Source organism: Lissotriton helveticus, chromosome 5_1, assembly GCF_964261635.1.
Source record: "Lissotriton helveticus chromosome 5_1, aLisHel1.1, whole genome shotgun sequence".
Lineage (NCBI taxonomy): Eukaryota > Metazoa > Chordata > Amphibia > Caudata > Salamandridae > Lissotriton > Lissotriton helveticus.
The window spans coordinates 1591912028-1591933713 of record NC_136065.1 but is presented as its reverse complement, the minus strand read 5'-3'; the positions used below and the strand labels follow the sequence as shown (position 1 = coordinate 1591933713).

General features: G+C 45.0%; 1 protein-coding gene across 2 annotated transcripts in view; it reads left to right on the top strand.

Annotated features, from left to right (window-relative positions):
• The window catches only part of EPS8L3 (EPS8 signaling adaptor L3), a 196698-nt gene that overhangs the window by 114197 nt on the left and 60815 nt on the right, over window positions 1–21686 (top strand). For both annotated transcript variants that reach the window (XM_078644784.1, XM_078644786.1), the window contains exons 9-12: window positions 1134–1231; window positions 14979–15084; window positions 16247–16314; window positions 19356–19430. In XM_078644784.1, the coding sequence (XP_078500910.1) occupies window positions 1134–1231; window positions 14979–15084; window positions 16247–16314; window positions 19356–19430 (347 nt within the window). The remainder of the gene's footprint in view (window positions 1–1133; window positions 1232–14978; window positions 15085–16246; window positions 16315–19355; window positions 19431–21686) is intronic.

Genomic DNA, 21686 nt, shown 5'->3' with positions numbered 1-21686 from the left:
AAAACCAGCTTGTAACTTGATGATATATTCACTTAGTTTATTTTTTCCATTTTTTGAATATAATTTTTTGGGGAATTACAAATATATATATTCCGGTATTTTTCTAAAAAAACACAGAATGTACTTATCTTTTTTCTCTTTCATTTGATACATATATTATAAAAAAAGTCACAGTTGTCCTATTTTTCAATTCGTTATTGTAGTTCAAAACATTTGCACAATAACTGTAATCAAATCATCAGTGTTTTAAAACCATTGATCAGAATAAATGATATGAGGAGACTGGCGGCTTCTTGACAACTACGCGTGTTTCGGCATAGGCCTTCGTCAGGACCTGTCACAGTTGTTGCTGAATGGAAAATAGACAACAATATAGTCTGATGTTATTATGCCTGCTTGGATGAGTATGCTGAACTAACAGGTACCAAAATGTATTTTAATAGAATTATCGTCGTAGGTGTATCACGTTGAGCCATTGTCGAAGAATATATATAAAAGCAGTGCTCTGAAAGTTAAAAGGGATGGCCAATCAAATGATCCCAGTGTTGCCATTTTTAACGGATTATTTATGTGCGACTTATTTGTGTCTACATCAGGCATGCATTCTTAAAAGAGTGATCTGTCTGTTCGCTTAAAGAAAAGAGAATAGCACTCTCTAGACACCCTGACAATCCATTACCTGAGGAGGTTAGTATCTCTGAATTTGTTCACAGTCTAACTGTGCATACCTAATAGGTGTATACGGTCTTAGACAACCCAAATCATCTTTGTCAGGTAATCTTCCTGCTACTATGATATATTTGCTGTTAAAAACACAGGGAACAGCATGTTAAGGCACTGTTATTTTAATTTATATCTATGGTGGCAATGATGGACCTTTTTATTTTCATAGGACCTTCCAATTTCTAATTTCCCCACAAAGGCGAATGACCATACAGACGGTCTTTCTTGTGTTAACCTTGTAACTTTATACACGACGATTGTCAGGCAAGTTGCCTTTGTGTGCAGTGTGAACTGGCATATATGTTTGTGTGAAATGAGATGTACATGTGGGTAATCTGTGGATGCATGTGGTTTGAGTGTAAGAGTTACTTCCTATGTGTAATAATATTATGGCTTTGTGTGCATCACAGAACTTGCTTCACCACAGCGAACAAGTTGGCAGGAATCCAACCCCTTGGATTCTAGAAATGGAATGCAGCTGCAAGAGATGGATTTAGAGAGAGAGGCAGTAAGTGCGTTCATGTTACCTCAAGTTACCCTTCTTTTATTTTGCAAAAATCCACTTTTTTAATGAATGGACTTTTACTGCTGTTTGGTGTTTACAACCACAAAGTAGAGGGTTCCTTTACTATGTGACTTTTAGCTGCAGCCAAGTGTGAGTGCTTGTGCCCCTAGTAAATTGACCTTTCTGATCCTGAGCATTTGTGGACATTTCAGTGTGGGGCAAGCAATGACAAACTCTTGTTGCCGGTGTTTGCCCGGTAATAATTCTCTCTCTTGTTCTCCCTTTGCTTGTTGCTTGTTGCCATCAACGCTACTATTTTCCATTTGAGGGTATCGCCAAAGAAGACTCAGTGGGGATGAGTGTGGGGTTTCTCTTATGACCTATTGCCAAGCTGGGCAAGTGTGCAGAGAAGAGGGATATGTGTTGGGCCACTGGCTTTGTTGATTCGGTGAGATGAATAACAGAGAATAACAGATGTTTTTCATTGAGGGGTTCATCAACGAGGCAACCAGAGTGAAGCTCAAGTTGTCTATGATGTAACTCAGTACCCTAAGGTGAAAAACACCATTTCGTTTTAACCCACCTATAATTTGATGTTATGTATGGCCCCTGAAATCATCTAAGCCATGTGTTATAGAAGAGGAATAATAACATGGCTCCTCCTCCAAGTCCCAAATGTAAAAACACTGGCCTCTTGCCATCTACCCCACCACTCTCTGTGCCTCCCCCTCTCTACTGCCAAAGCCATGGACTTAGTCTCCATTGGAGCAGAGAGCCAGGGTTGTGATAACAGCCTCTCTGAGGTCCTTGTCACAGCAGCCTGGAATTTCTTTATGACTTAGAAACTGTTGCTGCTGTACACGACAGCTATACGTAATATAACAATTTCATGTTTTTTGGATTGCTCATATACCACCTCAACGCAGACTTGTTGCCTGCTCATCCTCAGATTCATGTTTGTGATTGCTGTTACTGGCATTTGGGGAAGATGTCACATAGTGTGTTTTTGACCTGTGGCTTTTCACTCCATTCAGTTCTCATGCTGTTCACAATAATAATGTTGGTGGGGCACCAGGTATTTCAACCAGAGGCTGGATGGGTGAAGGCTGGTTTTGAGACTAAGGCCGGTTATGATGCCCATGGGCAGGTTGACCACAGCTATGAGTGCAACATGCCTCCACTCTCTCACCAGCTCCTTGGTTTCTGAATCAGTTGGGAAGTGGGATGGACAGGTGGTGTTAAATCCCCTTTTCACAGCAGTCTGCATGTGGCAGCCTACCTTGGAGGCTCACTCACCTAGTCTTGCAGCCATCCATGAAAGGGGGAGCAGGAACTTCTGAATATCACCAGCTGGGCTACAGCACCTGGAAAATTCCTTGCTTGTATTGGCTTTTAGGTGTTGGCTAGGGCGGGGCCCTGCCAGAGCTGCAGAGCCCAGTGCACCAGAAAGTGGCCAGTGCATTCTACTGGCCTCTGATCTCTGGCCTGGTAAGGGGTCTCAGTGCTTTATTTGAGCTGATGGTTGCAGGTGTGGCCTACCAGCACTCATTTTTTGTGGATCTGCACTCATTTTGGGGGACTGGCACTTTAACAGACTTTGATCCAGAGGAAGGGAGAGAGACCACAAAAGGGAGAAAGAAAGAGGAAGAGAATGCCCAAAAAGCAGTGACAAACGGAGAATTCACAAGGTGAAATAGAACCTGCAAGATTGAGACAGGGAGTGTCCGGTGGTGGGTTAAATAAGCATAAGGTGGGGTCTAGGCTATGCAAGTAGAGTGACAGCCGAAGGCTTCTGAGCAAATTTTGGTCCTTGGACCTTATTATTTTTGCAAGTTTAGCACTGGGGTGCCTGCTGTTGCTGAAGAGGCTGGCCAGGCAGTGGGCATGCAGCCCAGCCTGTGCAGCATGATGTCCTATTAATCCGTAGGAGATACAGTCTTGTAACTAAATAGGCTTACAGAGACCCGAGTTCGAACCCACATTTCCCCACCTGACAAACTGTTATTAATTCTGGAAATTTACATAGCGTTTTAAAATGAGCGAGGCATAATTTGAGTCTGAAGACAAGAATTGTTTGAGAACGGAACTTCAATTGAATAGAGAATAAGTCAAGTCAGAATAAATGTTCGAATAATTGTGTGGTTAGTTTCCTCTTGCTAAGCAATCACAAGGAGATGATGGACGGAGCACTGAAACTTTTCAGACACTCACCCCCAGTCACAGATCTGGGTTGAATCAATCATCATTCTTTAGTTCACTTCGCCACCTCAGTTTAGACCCAGCTATATGCAAATCAGTCTTGACCCTGTGCCTCATGGGAACAGTCCTGCCCGAACTGCCAAGCCAGGTTTTCTCTGAACCGGAAACAACCATCCTGGGACCGGTTTCTGGGTAACACCCTCAACAGCCAGGCTAGCTTGAATCCAGTAGCAAAGTGAGCAAGTGACCCACATCTGGTCATACCCTACCAAATTAGGGCGAACAAATCAAACACAAGGAGATGATGAACGGAGCACTGAAACATTTCAGACACTCACCCCCAGTCGCAGATGTAGGTTGAATCCATCATCATTTTGTAGCTCACTTTGCCACCTCAGTTCAGAACCAGCTATATGCAAATCAGTTTTGACCCTGTGCCTCATGGGAACAGTCCAGCCTGAACTGCCAAGCAAGGTCTTCCCTGAACCGCAAACAAGCATCCTGGGACCGGTTTCTGGGTAAGACCCTTCATCAGCCAGGCTAGCTTGAATCCAGTGTCAAAGTGAGCAAAGGAACCACGTCTGGGCATACCCTGCAAACCTAGGGCGAACAAAGCAAACAAAAGGAGATGATGGACTAAGTCTGAAACTTTTTAGACACTCACCCTCAGTCAAAGATCTGGGTTGAATCTATCAACATTTTTTAGCTCACTTCGCCACCTCAGTTCAGACCCAGCTATATGCAAATCAGTCTTGACCCTGTACCTCATGGGACCAGTCCAGCCCGAACTGTCAAGTCAGGTCTTCCCTGAACCAGAAACAAGCATCCTGGGACCGGTTTCTGGGTAACACCCTTCATCAGCCAGGCTAGCTTGAATCCAGTGTCAAAGTGAGCAAAGGAACCACGTCTGGGCATACCCTGCAAACCTAGGGCGAACAAAGCAAACAAAAGGAGATGATGGACTAAGTCTGAAACTTTTTAGACACTCACCCTCAGTCAAAGATCAGGGTTGAATCTATCAACATTTTTTAGCTCACTTCGCCACCTCAGTTCAGACCCAGCTATATGCAAATCAGTCTTGACCCTGTACCTCATGGGACCAGTCCAGCCCAAACTGTCAAGTCAGGTCTTCCCTGAACCAGAAACAAGGATCCTGGGACCGGTTTCTGGGTAACACCCTTCATCAGCCAGGCTAGCTTGAATCCAGTGGCATAGTGAGCAAGGGACCCATGTCTGGGCATACCCTGCTAACTTAGGGCAAACAAAGCAAGCACAAGGAGATGATGGACAGGCATTTCGGACTTTAACTTTCCTGGAATAACCGGTGCGAAGGACGGCAATTTGTAAGAAACGTAACACTCATTCTACGTCCAGCTGAGCACTGTGCTTATCCCTCAACCTGTGCCTTATCCACCCCCACTGACAAGACCAAAGACTGTAAAGTAAAAAGCACGTTCACAGTACTCCCAGCCTCACAAAATGTTGGCATGTGCATTCAGTTACACACAAGGAAGGTCCCAGGGGAAAGTTTATAGACCCTACTGTTAAGCCCCCTGTATAGAAGTGACACCAACCTAAAATTAACAGAGAGTCAGAAAACATGCAAACAATGTACCCAAATACAGTTGTACAGGAAGTAGTTATTAAACTATGCGAGTTCCCATCAGTCCACCATCGAGACCGCCCTTCATCATCTGGGATCTCTGGTGCATAATTTCTGTCACATTAGCGGGTGAAAAAACCTGTGCTGGTGGATGACTAAACCAGGCACAGGAAAAACCACAGCGATATTTACAGATGTGAATCAGAAAAAGCGTATCTAGATGGGAACTAAAAATAGCAGTGCGTGAGAAAAAATGTGTGTTTGTGAAAATGAAAGAAAAATGCTCTAAAATTAGGTAGTGGTCGGGAAAACAATTTAATAAACACCCTCACACTCCTAAATCAATAAAAACAGTGCAATAGTGGTTTAACAAATAACCACTAAAGATGAAAGGTCGACATGTTTCTGCAGACACCCGGAGTCTAGTGATCTCCTGCTGCTTCCTCGGGACCATTAATGCTACTGCTAGAGAAAATAATAATAAATAACAAGAACCATATCACCTGAAAGTGTATGTATCAACATCCTCTCATCCTAAAAATAGGGGAGAAAATTATAGTATAAGGGTACAAAGTCAAGCATGCATCCAAATATAACGTGCACTTTGCGTGCCATTATTATTATATGCTAGACATAGGCTCATATTGCCCAGCACTCAGACTAACAAACTTAGTCGCAAATCACCAGTTCAGCAAATTTGTAGATTACGGTTCACTCACCCACTTGATGAGAAGGAACCACTCCACCTCACCTGGCACGAGCTCAGGTAAATGGATGCACCGCACTAAAAACAAACAACAAATCAAAAGATGTAACCACATCTAAATGTGTTCCTAAACTGATCGATCTTAGCATGCTCCACACCAAGCATCACGTTCCTACCAGCGCCGTGGAACAGCACCTGGTCAGTAAGCCATAGTTTATAAAAGGGTAGTTATGAGTTGATGACAGCGCTATATAAAGTCATCACTGTTTCCAACAAGTGTACGCATGCATACGCACTTAACTACAATGCCAGAGTATTACGCGGGCAATGTTGCATGTGAAAACGGGACACAGCCTTTCTCACTCATACGCATGCATGCCAGCCGTCTTACCTCTCCGTCGGTGCACCGGTCGTCCCTCTAAGCTCTATCGTAGGGAGGAACCGACTCGGTGCACCGGCGAGGTAAATAAACCTTTCTCGCTTCCGCATTCACTGCGCACCAATGTCCGACGCCCCCTGCGCGTGATGACATCATGCGCCTACTCACTACTTGGTGCGCTCTTGCTGCTGGGAAATGTAGTTCCCGAATACTCTCTGTCCCGTAACAGAGTATACCGAGAGACCCCGCCTTGTTATAGGGTGGTTTTGTTCGCTGATTATCTTATATCTACAGCCAATAGCAAGGAACGCGTTTTCATATTGAATGCGCTGCGTAAACAACAATTTTGACGATTGTAAAATCATATTAATGATAGTTTTGTGACAATGCAGAAATATTTTTTGACAATGCAAAACTATTTGCATTATGGAAAAGATGTATCCTTCTCTCAAATTCAGAGGAATCCATAATCAAATAGTAAGGAAGCAGGATGATCATCCCACTAATTAGACAAATAGGCAGAAATAGACCAACAGCGAGCCAAACTGATCCTCTGCACCAGAGCCTAATACAATTTCATGGTGCCATCGCTTTATATGAAAGCCACTCATACGTGCTAGGGCGGGTTACGTTGTTACCCCAACAAAGATGTAATCTGCTGTGTTCACAAAAGTGCCAGTTTATCATTCCCAAAGACTGTGTACTATCAAAGGAATTAGGGTCCATTGGGAAGACACCCCTTCTGCCTAAAGGGACATCCACGGGATGGCATCATTCAGCCCACGTTCATCACTGCGAAGGCGATAGACCCACTTTTGTTCACATTTAAACAGAAATTTCGCCGTATCAATAACTGACGGTGGAATCCATGGTTGGTCCAAGACTGTCCACATGATGTCAGTGGGCTGATGACCCACCTGCAAGAAATGATTTGTCAGTTTGGTAGCTTGTTTACAGCACCGGATAGAACTTTTATGTTCAGAAATTCTGAACTTTACCTTTCTGGTGGTCATCCCCACGTAATTTAGTTTACAGGGACATGTTATTAAATAGACCAAGTTGGAGCTGTTACAGTTGGTAAACCGTTTTAGTTGCCAAGGTCTATCTGTGCCTATGTCTATGGATAGTGTTTTTGTCGTTTGCGGACATGCCGCACAGCCACCGCAGGGATGGTGTCTGGTGACTGCAGGCATGTCCCAGAGGGTGCCGACAGCTCGAGGAATCATGGTTTTGGGCCTTGTATGGACCAATTGGTCCCTCAGATTTTGGCCTCTCCGAAAGGCAAACAAAGGGGGAGGTATAGGATCACTCCCTGTCCTAAGGATTTTCCAATTCCTCTTCACAATTTTTTGGACTTGGTTTGAAAGTGTACTAAATGTGTTCACACAAGTCATTCTTTCTTGTGAGCTCTTTGGAGGTGTTGGTTCCAAAAGACATTGCCTGTTATTGTTTGCTGCACGTTTTTTGGAGTTTTTTATAATATGTTTAGGGTATTTCTTATCATAGTAGTAGGGTTGCCTGCAAAAGTTCAGGCGTTCGAGGAAGCTGTGGATCATGATTTAAGACAACTGTACCTCCAACCTAATAATGGCTTTATCAATCTAACTAAAGGTGAACAAGATGCTGTTACGACTTTGGCTAATTTGGAATCGGTGGTAATCAAACCAGCCGACAAGGGTGGGGCGACTATACTAATGGATGCAGAAATGTATCATGAAGAATGCATGCGCCAGCTGAATGACGTCAGGGCCTATCGCAAACTCGACAATGACCCAACCGACAGGTTGACTGTGGCCATCGGCCATATTGTCGAAGAAGGTCTTGCAGAGGGATGGATTACTGACAAAGAATCTCAATATTTACGCACTGTCCACCCAAGGATGCCCTATTTCTACATCCTTCCCAAGGTACACAAGCCACAACGCCCCCCTCCCGGTAGACCCATCATATCGGGAATCGGTTCACTATTGGAACCTTTATCTACATTTGTAGATTTCTTCCTTCAACCAATAGTGCGGGAGATGCCTACCTACTTGAAGGACACAAAGGATGTCCTCAGGATTTTGCCTGATATTGATTTTAATATGGACCTTGACTTTCTAGTGTCCTTTGATGTGGAGAGTCTATATACCTCCATTCCACAGACTGAGACACTGGAAGCTATTGAAGCTCTTTTAACAGCTAGAGACTTAAACTCCATCACGCCAGTCAGTTTCATCATGACTTTGGCAACCATCGCCATGACCGAGAATTTCTTCGCTTATGAAGAATCGATCTACCTACAGGTTAGCGGGACGAGCATGGGAAGTGTTTTTGCTCCTAGTCTCGCTAACCTGTATGTACATACCTTCGAACAAACACACGTACTCGCAGACACTAATCCCCATCTTCAGTGTCTGCGAGTATGGAGAAGGTATATAGATGACATTTTTGTCGTGTGGCGGGGGACGGAAGAGGAACTCCGTCAATTTCACACTTGGTTAAACGAAAGAAATTTATTTCTGAAGTTTACCATGGAGTTGGACAGACACAAACTAGCATTCCTGGATTTGTTGATTTCTGCATCAGGAGGGGGGTTACAGTCGGAGCTATACCGAAAGCCAATGGCTAGGAATTCCCTGTTAAGCTACGACAGCTTTCATCCGAAGGCGCTGAGGGATAATCTGCCTTTTGGGCAATTCCTCCGCATTCAGAGGAATTGTTCCACTAAAACGGCCTTCGCCGTACACTCCCAAGCTTTGGAAAGAAATCTGTATGATAAGAAATACCCTAAACATCTTATAAAAAACTCCAAAAAACGTGCAGCAAACAATAACAGGCAATGTCTTTTGGAACCAACACCTCCAAAGAGCTCACAAGAAAGAATGACTTGTGTGAACACATTTAGTACACTTTCAAACCAAGTCCAAAAAATTGTGAAGAGGAATTGGAAAATCCTTAGGACAGGGAGTGATCCTATACCTCCCCCTTTGTTTGCCTTTCGGAGAGGCCAAAATCTGAGGGACCAATTGGTCCATACAAGGCCCAAAACCATGATTCCTCGAGCTGTCGGCACCCTCTGGGACATGCCTGCAGTCACCGGACACCATCCCTGCGGTGGCTGTGCGGCATGTCCGCAAACGACAAAAACACTATCCATAGACATAGGCACAGATAGACCTTGGCAACTAAAACGGTTTACCAACTGTAACAGCTCCAACTTGGTCTATTTAATAACATGTCCCTGTAAACTAAATTACGTGGGGATGACCACCAGAAAGGTAAAGTTCAGAATTTCTGAACATAAAAGTTCTATCCGGTGCTGTAAACAAGCTACCAAACTGACAAATCATTTCTTGCAGGTGGGTCATCAGCCCACTGACATCATGTGGACAGTCTTGGACCAACCATGGATTCCACCGTCAGTTATTGATACGGCGAAATTTCTGTTTAAATGTGAACAAAAGTGGGTCTATCGCCTTCGCAGTGATGAACGTGGGCTGAATGATGCCATCCCGTGGATGTCCCTTTAGGCAGAAGGGGTGTCTTCCCAATGGACCCTAATTCCTTTGATAGTACACAGTCTTTGGGAATGATAAACTGGCACTTTTGTGAACACAGCAGATTACATCTTTGTTGGGGTAACAACGTAACCCGCCCTAGCACGTATGAGTGGCTTTCATATAAAGCGATGGCACCATGAAATTGTATTAGGCTCTGGTGCAGAGGATCAGTTTGGCTCGCTGTTGGTCTATTTCTGCCTATTTGTCTAATTAGTGGGATGATCATCCTGCTTCCTTACTATTTGATTATGGATTCCTCTGAATTTGAGAGAAGGATACATCTTTTCCATAATGCAAATAGTTTTGCATTGTCAAAAAATATTTCTGCATTGTCACAAAACTATCATTAATATGATTTTACAATCGTCAAAATTGTTGTTTACGCAGCGCATTCAATATGAAAACGCGTTCCTTGCTATTGGCTGTAGATATAAGATAATCAGCGAACAAAACCACCCTATAACAAGGCGGGGTCTCTCGGTATACTCTGTTACGGGACAGAGAGTATTCGGGAACTACATTTCCCAGCAGCAAGAGCGCACCAAGTAGTGAGTAGGCGCATGATGTCATCACGCGCAGGGGGCGTCGGACATTGGTGCGCAGTGAATGCGGAAGCGAGAAAGGTTTATTTACCTCGCCGGTGCACCGAGTCGGTTCCTCCCTACGATAGAGCTTAGAGGGACGACCGGTGCACCGACGGAGAGGTAAGACGGCTGGCATGCATGCGTATGAGTGAGAAAGGCTGTGTCCCGTTTTCACATGCAACATTGCCCGCGTAATACTCTGGCATTGTAGTTAAGTGCGTATGCATGCGTACACTTGTTGGAAACAGTGATGACTTTATATAGCGCTGTCATCAACTCATAACTACCCTTTTATAAACTATGGCTTACTGACCAGGTGCTGTTCCACGGCGCTGGTAGGAACGTGATGCTTGGTGTGGAGCATGCTAAGATCGATCAGTTTAGGAACACATTTAGATGTGGTTACATCTTTTGATTTGTTGTTTGTTTTTAGTGCGGTGCATCCATTTACCTGAGCTCGTGCCAGGTGAGGTGGAGTGGTTCCTTCTCATCAAGTGGGTGAGTGAACCGTAATCTACAAATTTGCTGAACTGGTGATTTGCGACTAAGTTTGTTAGTCTGAGTGCTGGGCAATATGAGCCTATGTCTAGCATATAATAATAATGGCACGCAAAGTGCACGTTATATTTGGATGCATGCTTGACTTTGTACCCTTATACTATAATTTTCTCCCCTATTTTTAGGATGAGAGGATGTTGATACATACACTTTCAGGTGATATGGTTCTTGTTATTTATTATTATTTTCTCTAGCAGTAGCATTAATGGTCCCGAGGAAGCAGCAGGAGATCACTAGACTCCGGGTGTCTGCAGAAACATGTCGACCTTTCATCTTTAGTGGTTATTTGTTAAACCACTATTGCACTGTTTTTATTGATTTAGGAGTGTGAGGGTGTTTATTAAATTGTTTTCCCGACCACTACCTAATTTTAGAGCATTTTTCTTTCATTTTCACAAACACACATTTTTTCTCACGCACTGCTATTTTTAGTTCCCATCTAGATACGCTTTTTCTGATTCACATCTGTAAATATCGCTGTGGTTTTTCCTGTGCCTGGTTTAGTCATCCACCAGCACAGGTTTTTTCACCCGCTAATGTGACAGAAATTATGCACCAGAGATCCCAGATGATGAAGGGCGGTCTCGATGGTGGACTGATGGGAACTCGCATAGTTTAATAACTACTTCCTGTACAACTGTATTTGGGTACATTGTTTGCATGTTTTCTGACTCTCTGTTAATTTTAGGTTGGTGTCATGTGCATTCAGTCCCTCCTCACACCCCTACCAAAGGTATTAATTAACTGTGGCCTCCAGCTGCAAACCAGAAGGGTACGTCCACTCTTCCTCCAGCTGCAGGCCGGGAGGGAGCCCCTCCCCAAGTGGTACATTCACTATCTGCACAGCCGTAATACTGCGGACTGAAACACCCCTTCTTATTGGCTTGTACCCACTTTTCCAACTGTTGTACGCATCACCATCAGCCCTTAAGCGCCCGTAGATTTAACCTGTCCCCACAGCTACACACTCTGCAGGCAACACTTCATGAGCCCTATATTGGCCGGTACTAAGCCCCCCGCAAACTTTGCCCTCCACAGGGGGCCTGCATTCACACTATCAATGTGTTGATACCCGTTCCCAGATGATGCATTCACAGCTGCACACACTGCTGGAACCCATCAAGGGGTACTGTATTCACTAGTACCCTAGTACCACTAGTACCCTCAAAGGTCTGCGCTGGTCAAGTGCCATTTAATGAGCTCTGTATTCGCCTCCCCCCCTACCACAGCTGCACTGTAGTGGCACCCCTTTACTGGGCCTTCATTCACTATATTCCCACAGCTGCACAATTCAAGCGCAAAACTCTGGAACTTCGCACTGCCCCTTCACTGTATCACACGCACACCATAGACGGAGAGTAAACCACCCTGAATCGACACTCCACACTAACGTCACACGAAGAAAACTGACCTGCTACCCACTTTGTTGTACACGAAGGTGTCCACTTACTGCACATAATAATGTAAACCACTATTCGCTGTGCATGATGATAATCTTTAACAGAATCAATTGCAATGTAATGGGTCTCGCATTTACGCTAGTTTAAGCTATTGGCATTCTAAATGACAATTTCAATAGCTTACACTCGCATAAATGCGAGACATATTGCATTTCAAATGCTTGCTTAACTTTAAAACTGAGCGGGGCGCCACTTCAAGGACACCCGCTTGTTTTTTTGTTTTTTTTTTACTTTAATACTGAGCGACGTGTCCTTGAAGCAGGCGCCTTGTTCAGTGTTGAAGTAGAAAAAAGAAAGAAAGAAACCGAGCACGGTGTTCATGAAGCCGCGCTCAGTTTTAAAGTAATATGTGAAGATATCGGCTGTTGCTATCCTGCCGCAATAGGTGGATTGTGTACACGTTTGCAGTGCGACTCGCTTAGCCCCGCCGCCCCTTAAGAAGTTAGAAAGAAGTGTGTTGATTTGTGCTAACGACGATTGGGGGATCTCATAGGGGTAAGTCTGAAGCTTGTATAAGATCCGCTGCAGTGAGACCATCTTGAAAATGGCAGACTGACCAAATAGGAAGAGGGAGAAGGGGAAAGGGGGACCAGGCCCGCACCTCATCCCTGATCTTGGGTATTAGTGGAAATATGTTGCGTGTCCAAGATGTTGTTCGATCGGGTGATACGAAGACGCCAAGGTATGTGAAACCGTCGGAAACCTGTGTCAGCTGTGATTACCATTTACCACGCCCCTGATCACAGCAGACTGGGAATGTATGGATTTTGATGGGTTTATGCAGAGACCCGATGTTTCCTCGAACACTTTGAGGATTTGTAGTATCCGTGGGCCCGTAAACCCCGGATCTGTAAGAATGAGCAGGACGTCGTCGGCATGAGCGAGATCCTCTTTGACACCTCTGGGGACCATTTAAAGCCTCAAACTAATGGATCTCGGCACACCCAATTAGCCAGTGGCTCTATAGCAAGTGCAAAGAGGAGCGAGGACAGGGGGCACCCTTGTCACGTACCTCGCCCAATGGGAAAAGGGGTCCAAAACAGCGCCAGTAACTCACTCCAATGCGGAGAGGTCGGTACATAGGAGACATATATAGGATATTAATCCTGGGCCGAAATTCAGGGCTTGTAATAGAAGAAAGAGATACTCCCAGTCTAATGAGTCGAAGGTTTTGTCTATGTCGGCGAGTAAGACAGCCGCAGAACGTTCAAGTTTTGGTACCATGGCAAATGCGTTGTGTACTCGTCTGATATTATGGCGTGTGGACCGTCTCAGCATAAAGCCCAACTGGTCTGGGTGAACTAATTCCGTGATGTGTGGTAAGAGACGATTGGCAAGGATTTTACCCAAAAGTTTGGCGTCTAGATCTAACAATGAAATGAGGCAAAAGGAAGCTGGGTCTTTCTGGGGGGCGTCCTGGTTTAATAAATACCACAATTTCAGCATGCCGCCAATCTGGTGGAAGAAACCCCAGCTCAAGTGACTCCTGTAGTGCCCCCAAGATACAGGGACCCTCTGGATATGTTTCTTCTGAAGAATTCCCTAGAGGACCAATTGGGACCCGGGGCCGGTCCAGGGCGCGTGGCATGGAGAGCGGGGGTGAGCTCCTCTAAGATGATGGGGGCATCCAATTGGTTCTGCACGTCATCTGGGATCTGTTTCAGCTGATTATTCTGTAGGAATTCCCTATTTAACTCTGGGGATATAAGTTCCCTTTTCCTATACAATTCTGTGGAATACATCGCAAATGCTCGAGCCAGCGCTTGGGGGGGAAGTACACCAGGTACCATCAGCTCCCCGAAGTTTCCGTGTTTGGGCATGTGTCTGTGTGGCTTGACAGAGGAGGTATAATGTCTTGCTGTACTTATTCCCCCACAGGTATATTCTATGTTGTATCGCTTGCCATGCCTGTTGGGCTTCGTTTGTGAGCAGTTGGTTGGTCCCTTGCTGGGAGAATAGGAGCCGGTGATAGGCCTGGTCCCCAAACCCTGCCTGCACCTCATTTCCAAAGGTACGTTGGTTAGACCTCAAATCAACAATCTGTGTAAGGCGACACCGCTTTACTCCCGCACAGTACCTAATATCAATTCCGCATATGGTGGGTTTTAATGCCTATCATAGTGATATACGTGAAGGCGTAGACTCGGTGTTAAGTGCAAAATAATCAGCGACGGCGATAATTTTATTCTTTAACAGAATATGTGCTTCTGTTTCGAACATTTCCTGCGGAGACCTTCCAAATGATCCCCTCAGTCCAAAGCATGTTGATACTAGTGAAAGTAGGCGAGTATTTTGATATCTAAGAAGAGAGACCCCCTTAAATCTTTGACCCATTGAGAGTTATGAAGCAGTCGGCGACTAGTGTGAGGAGGATTAAGGGTGGTGATGTGGAGTGGGCTGTTTGCTTACTCATGGAGCTGCTGCTGGGGTGGCTGAACAAGTGCATTGGGTGGTGGCTGTGCTTTCTGCTGAAATTTATACTGCAAAGAACTTTTTAGTATGCAAGTGTCTTGAATTGATATCTGGCTTAGTTAAGGATGCAATGTGTATGGTAAATAAACCACTTGTTGATTTCCTCCTACATATGCTTGTGTGTATTGTTTGTGGATGTTCACTGGGATGGGTGGGGGTGTAACTGAGCATATTTAAGCATCTTAACTTTGTCCAGACATAAATTTATGCCAGATATGAACCTTTTACTTTGTAATCCCGGAAACAGGAAATCCTGAACCACGTCCTGGGTGACATTGAACTATTTTTGAAGAATCTAAAGCAAGCGAACTCCACCATTGGCAAAAAGAAATCTAAGAAAAAGAAGAAAAATGGTAAAGATGTCACATCTCAGCTCTCTTGAAGTGTTAGAGGCATGCATAAAAATACATTTGGTGCTCCAGAGGTGGCAGAAATGATTAGGGGAATTTGCCAGCTATTAAGGAAGAGCTGGATGCGATGGTCCGAGAAGTATAAAGTGGAAGCCTGGAAGCATAGGAGGTGGTGATGAGAACTGTAGGGTGAACACAGGAGAATCCTGGAAAGGGATGAGGAAGCAAAAAACCTGAGGTGTAAGGGCCTCATGCTACCTCCTGTAGGAAGACTAAATTCGTGATATAGATTTTAAAGTTATGTTATGTTAGGACTATTTGTAGAGCGCACAACTCACAAGCACATAACTCTCCCAGGAGGGTACCTCCCCTTTGTCTTCCTCTTCCCACCCCAAGCTACCCTTTCTTTGATGACTGCTCCATCAGTCATTTTCACAATTTGGAAACAACTTGTGTTATTTTAATTGCTTGCCTTTAACGCTACGCTCCTGTGTTGAAGTTCCCATTTAGCTCCATTTTTGTTCTCCCTCCGCCCCCTAAGCACCCATCTCTGTCTCTAGCTCCTTCTTTACAATATAAATGGAGAGGTTCCTTGTAACGTTACTACCTAAACACACAATTGATGCAAGCACACTCAGCCATCTACATTGTAACATTGGTCTATGGTTAAAAATTCAAAGGTAGATGATGATGTGGCGTAATGTGCCAGAGTTGCAAACTACGGAGCTAGGGAAGCAGGTTTGAGTCTCGGTGTCGGCTCAACACCCTGTGATTCTGGGCAAATCACTTTATCTCTCCTTGCTTTAAAAAAATGAATGCGTCTTTGTGTGATATAACTGGAGCTCATGTAAAGCCCTCCAATACTATAGGGTCCAGGTCAAGCTATAGATAAACTGTAAAAAGAAAAAAGAGGTCTCACTGTAAAGTACTTGTTAAATCCCAAATAGGTTTTCGGTCTCTGGGCCCTGGCCCGGTGGTACAGTTGTATAAGCCATGGTCTGGTAATTCACCAGGAGCTGCGCCAAAGTGTAACGGTAGCACAATCAGATGCATTCAAGTTGGTAGGGAGTCAATGACAGGCAGCAAAAGGGAAATGTGACCTGATTATAGAATTTACCATTTTACCTGATGTAAACAGTTTGTTTTGTTCCTTTTCGTTTTATAGCACCACTGCCTCCGGACTACGAATATACTGACACCTTCCAGAAAATCAAATATGCCTTCAACCTGTTGGTATGTGCAGCAGAAGGGATCCGGGGTCGGCAAGGGAGGGAGTGGGGGCAGAGGGGCAGAGGGGCAAAGATACCCTGGCAGTTACCGGTGGCAGACGTGCGTTATGGATGAGTGTGGTAAAGAAGTTCAGGTAGCCGAAGTGTAGTTTAAGATGATATATAAAGTCTTAGGTTGGTAAATCGATGTACAGAAGCCCCACCAGGAGCTCAGCCCATACTCCGACTGTCACACTCCACCTCCCAGGCACCCCAACATTCCATTCATCATCACCACACCAACATTCCACGCAGCACATTCACACTGGCTGAGCAGTTAGGGAGAAAGAAACAGAAGAGAAGGATGAATCAATATATGACGATATAACGCAAACAATTACAACACATGCCTTTACAACGCTGTTTTTACATCGCAACTACGATTACAATGCATGCCATTACAAGGCATTTTTAGAAACTACTATTACAACGCATACCATTACAACACATAATACTTTTGGGGCAACAGTGGGGTAATTGTTGGATAGTGTAGGAGTAAAAATTACTATTCCGACTCCAGTGAGTGCAACAGTAGGGTAAGTGTTGGATCGTGTAGGGTAAAAATATTATCCCCATGTACCCCAAAACCCACACCCACCCTAAAACTAAAAAATCCCCATTACTTACCTTATAATGCGTTGTAATGGCATGTGTTGTAATGGTATGCATTGTAATGGCATGCGTTGTAGTGACATGCGTTTTGATGGCATGCATTGAAATGGCATGTGATGTAAAGGCAGTTGCGTTGTAACAGCTGCATTGTAAAGGTAGTGCGATGTAATGACTGTGTTGTAATGGTTGTTTCCAGGATACTGAAATGAACCTATTCATAGTCAGAGGAATCATAGGCCAGAGGGGCCAGCAGCAAGAGTGCTGCTCTGGTGTCACGCCCTTAGAGTGCCAGGCACAAGGAAAGGTTGGAAGTTTTGACCATTGGCTGCCAGTAAGTGGGCCACTGCTGAATTGAAGGTGAAGGCCTCAGGCTGTTAGTTTATGTCTGAGCCATAGATGTGTGACCTCAGGGGACGTGAGGTGAGCAATGCTATAGCTGCTTTCTAGTTGCTGTTTTGTGTGGAAAGCAGATGAGCTCTTTAGTTTCCTTAGGGCTGTTTCATCGCCTGACACACTTTGCTGCAAGTGTCAGTTAAAACCATGTAGTACTGGAGGAGTGCAGGTGTGAAAGAGGTGGTAACTAAGACACTATGTGAAGTGAGTAGATCTTGAAGTCAACTGCATGTTCCACAGGGACACACAGTTGATGGGTTCCATAATTATATGTGTAGTTCGATGACCATGTGTGTCGGTAAGTACTGATTCCTGTAAGTGGTTGTTGATGCAGGGTTGTATACATGAAGTTATGTAGTGGAATAAATGGGTGCGGGTAGGTGTTGATCCCACGCAGGAGGAGGGGGAAGGTTTGGGTGCATACGTGTGCGCACACAAAATGGGTCTAGGGAGGTATTGGTTCTCATAAATATATGTGGGATTTCATTCCTATGGGTGTGGTGGGTCTCACAGATGTAATACATGCTGTGATGCGAGTATGGGTCTTTCAGGGGCAAGTGTAGTCTTTATTAGATAGGTATCGCTTCCCAAATGTGTGGGCAGGCAGGCTTTAGCGTTGGTGGCACCCTGTATGACAGTGTTTGTTTACATCCCATATGACCACCTCCATCAGGGATTCCCATCACTGCCACCCTTTAATAATGCCCCTCAAGTCTCCATACCCACTCTCTCTCAGATGCATGTAATGAATGTTATAGTGCTACCGCCACACACTTTAGATCACACACACACTACACATAAACAATCATAGGTGTGTAAATTAGTGTATAGGAAATGTTATATACGACAGAGGACTACAGGTGTAGGCATCACGCGTCACCCATCCCGGTAGGCAGTACAGTTTAATAGCTCACTGTTCTATGCTAGGATTATAAGTATAACCTGCACGTGACAAAAGGATCTCTCAGGCAAAAGCAGTAACCCACTGTCCAATTTACATTATATGCACTTTGTGATCTGAATGGCACACGTTGTTTGCAGCAGGCATATTAACCCTCTGCGCTATCTTACTACCTCCGATCTCTCCTTAGGAAGAACATTTATCACCCCAGTTATCTGAGATTTATATTGCTGCTTGACAATTTCTGGAGGCCAGGAACTCGGCAGCAGGTGCTTTTAAAATCATAAAATGCTTGCAAACAGGACTCCCCACCCGGAGTCAGCGCCCGGTGCGGTGGCACCGATTGCACCGCCGTAGAGCAGGCCCTGTGTGTGGCTGTTTATGGATCACATGGGGGCATTTAGGTCTTAGGTCCAGTGGATGCAGGTGGGTCTTAGTTCCATGGGTGCAAGTGGGTGTCATGTCAGCGGTCTCAAAGGTGCCTGTATATATATGTTGTGCAGTTGGATACCTGGCGAGAGGGTTGCTAGGTTTGATACGTTTGTGTTTGTGTTGAGCCTCATTGGCACAGGTGGGTACTAGGTGAGTGCTATGTAACACCTTGTATGAGGCCTGTGGCTATGTGTCCTGGATCCTGTTTGTGATGGTGGCTACTTGGTTAGATGGGCGTTGCTGTGTGGGTGTAGGCAGAATCTTACAAGTGTAGGTTGGTGCTGGGTCTCATGGCTTCAGGAGGGTGCTTGATAAGTCGGGTGCTGAGACACGTGTCTGGGTCCATTTGAGGTCTCACGTTTGTCAGTGGTCGCCAGGTCTAACAGGTTCCAGGGGGGTGCTTGGTTACTTGAGTGATGAGGGTGTGTGCTGGGTCACGCAGGTGCCGCACAGTGCAGGTCAGATGGCTTCTTTGTTCAATACTACATGTGGGACATTGCTGGGCCGCATGGGTTGATAACATTGTTGCATCCCATGAGCACAGCTGTCCACTGTCCCATAAGTGTATTTTAAACCAAAACGCTGGTGGGTTTTAATTTTCATGGGTGCGAGCTGGTGTCGTTACGCAGAGAGCGCCTGATGTTAACCCTTCGTGTTCTACCTTGCAGGGTAAAATTGACACTGGAATCCAGCAGCCGAGCGCCCCAGACTTGGTGCACATCATCTTCTCCACGCTGACCTTAGTGAGTGGCAGCATTTATGGCTCATTTATTTATTTAGTTGATGGTATTGTTTTTGGATGCTTATTTAACGGATCATTGGGAGCCAGGATTTTGCCCAGATCTGGGATGGAAACCACCTTGATGAGATACAAACTATCCTAGATGAAGATGATAGAGCAGGAGTGGTGCTCTCAGATCTCTCTGCCACATGCAACACCGCTGACCCTGTACTGACTATTGTTGCAAAGCCTAAAAAAGATTCAAGTCTAGGGACTAGCGCTGGATTGGTTCATCTCCTTCTTAATATCAATATGTAAAACTTCCCCAATTCACATCAGGCAGCCAGGACTGGAGGTCCAGGGGCCCTCATGGCTCTCCTCTTTCCCCAATCCTTTGGACTGTATCCAGCCCCTTCTAGCTTTCATTAGATCTTTTGCCTGTCAGGCACAACCCTATGCCAGACAACATGCAGCTAATGGTTAGACTGGACATTCAAGCCCCTGCTTCTGCTGCTCGTGTTGTCCCTTTTCAGACTACAACCAACCAATAGGTGCACTTCCTCTACCTAAAGCTGAAGGTAAATAAAACCGAAATATCTGAGTCACTGCGAGCCTGGCCTATGGCCAGAGTGCATAGGCTCTCCGTCAGTCGCGGCCAATTATGGGACTTGGCTTGGAGAATTCCTTGACCATGAGTTCTCAATGAAGCAGCAGGTGAGCCCTGTTCCTGCCTCTTGCTGTGTCACTACGAGAACTCTGAGAGCAATGCTACAGTTTCTGCCAAAGGATGTAAATCAGCAGGGGGTTGCAGCAGGTACTCTTTTCGGAATAGTCTGTATTTAGGGAGAGGATAGGGGATACTAATTTAATCCTCAGTGCATGAGTCACTGCCCAGGAAAGATTTCTTCTTGTGTACAGCATCTATGCTCCACTGGGTAAATGGATAGATTTACCTCCTTTACACCTTAACAGACCACACACCGGTAATGTTGAAGCTCACACCCACCATGTGGTGTGCAGCATCTTGCCCTGTGGAGATTTCCCTCTTTTGCATTGGAGGAGGCTGCGTTTAGGGCAGAACTGGCTAATTCTTTAAGCAAATATTTCACTTTAAATGTGAATATGGTAGACAAGCACTCCCTGGTATGCATACTCCAAGTATTACATCTGTAACACGAGGATCATGCATAGCCACACAGGCCGGCATACTGAAGCTGATACTCCCCAACGTATATTGTCTGGAGAAAAAGCTTAAAACATTGGAAACCAAGATTATTGTTATCACAGCCCCGCAGTAAAAGCTCAAATGAAGCTACCCCCTACCTGCATTTCGTGACACAGCAGCCTGAGAAGTAGGCTTTCTGGGTAAGGTTTTACAGGCCAGACAATATGGTAAATGGGAGTTCCCAGGTTGGATCCTTGCATAGTTTGGCTCCTCAAAGATGTAGCTTAATGGCTCGAGCTGCTGCCTTTTGAAACTTGGAGTCCCAGGTTCGAATCCTGCCCTTAGTGTTGGATTTATCATCATGTGATTCTGGGCAGATCACGTAATCTCCCTCTGCTTTAATATGTGTAACATGTATATGGGTACTCCCCACTTGATGTACACAATCTTGTAGATCACCTCCTGCCCGATCCTGTAATATATATATATATATACAGCGCTCTGTTGCTTCACAGCTAGGTTTGCGCTATATAAACAAATACCAAAACATACATACCACACTAATCCCTTGAAGACAGATGAGTTCTGTGATGCTATCATGAGAAGGTCTGTGAAAAAGTCCTTAGCTCCAACATCCTCACAGCAGGACTTAAAGAATCCTTCAAACAAATAGTAAGTCCATATTTACTGAAGGCATATTATGAGGTGTTTCACATAAATAAGCGACCTCCGACATTATGAGAAGCCATAATTATTACATTACTGAAACCCTCAAAGATATGCAGCTTACCAAATCCTACTGTCTTTCTCCCTTCTAAATGTAGATAGTAAACTGATGGCTGACCTGGCTGCTATAGACTGACAAGTGTGCGCAGGCATGATTTAGATGCCGCAGGCATGATTTAGATGCCGGCACCTACGTTATTTTAAAACTGTCACTTTTTTTTTTTTTTTGGAGCACCAATTTTAAATACTGATTGTACTCACTGCATTCTGTGCACTTTACTGCCCCTCCTGCGGCCTCCCTCGCCCCGTTCCACCGCAGCTGACAGTGCTGATTGAGTGGAGGGCGAGGCGCCATCTTGGGCTGTGTTGTTTGGGAAGCCTGGCCGG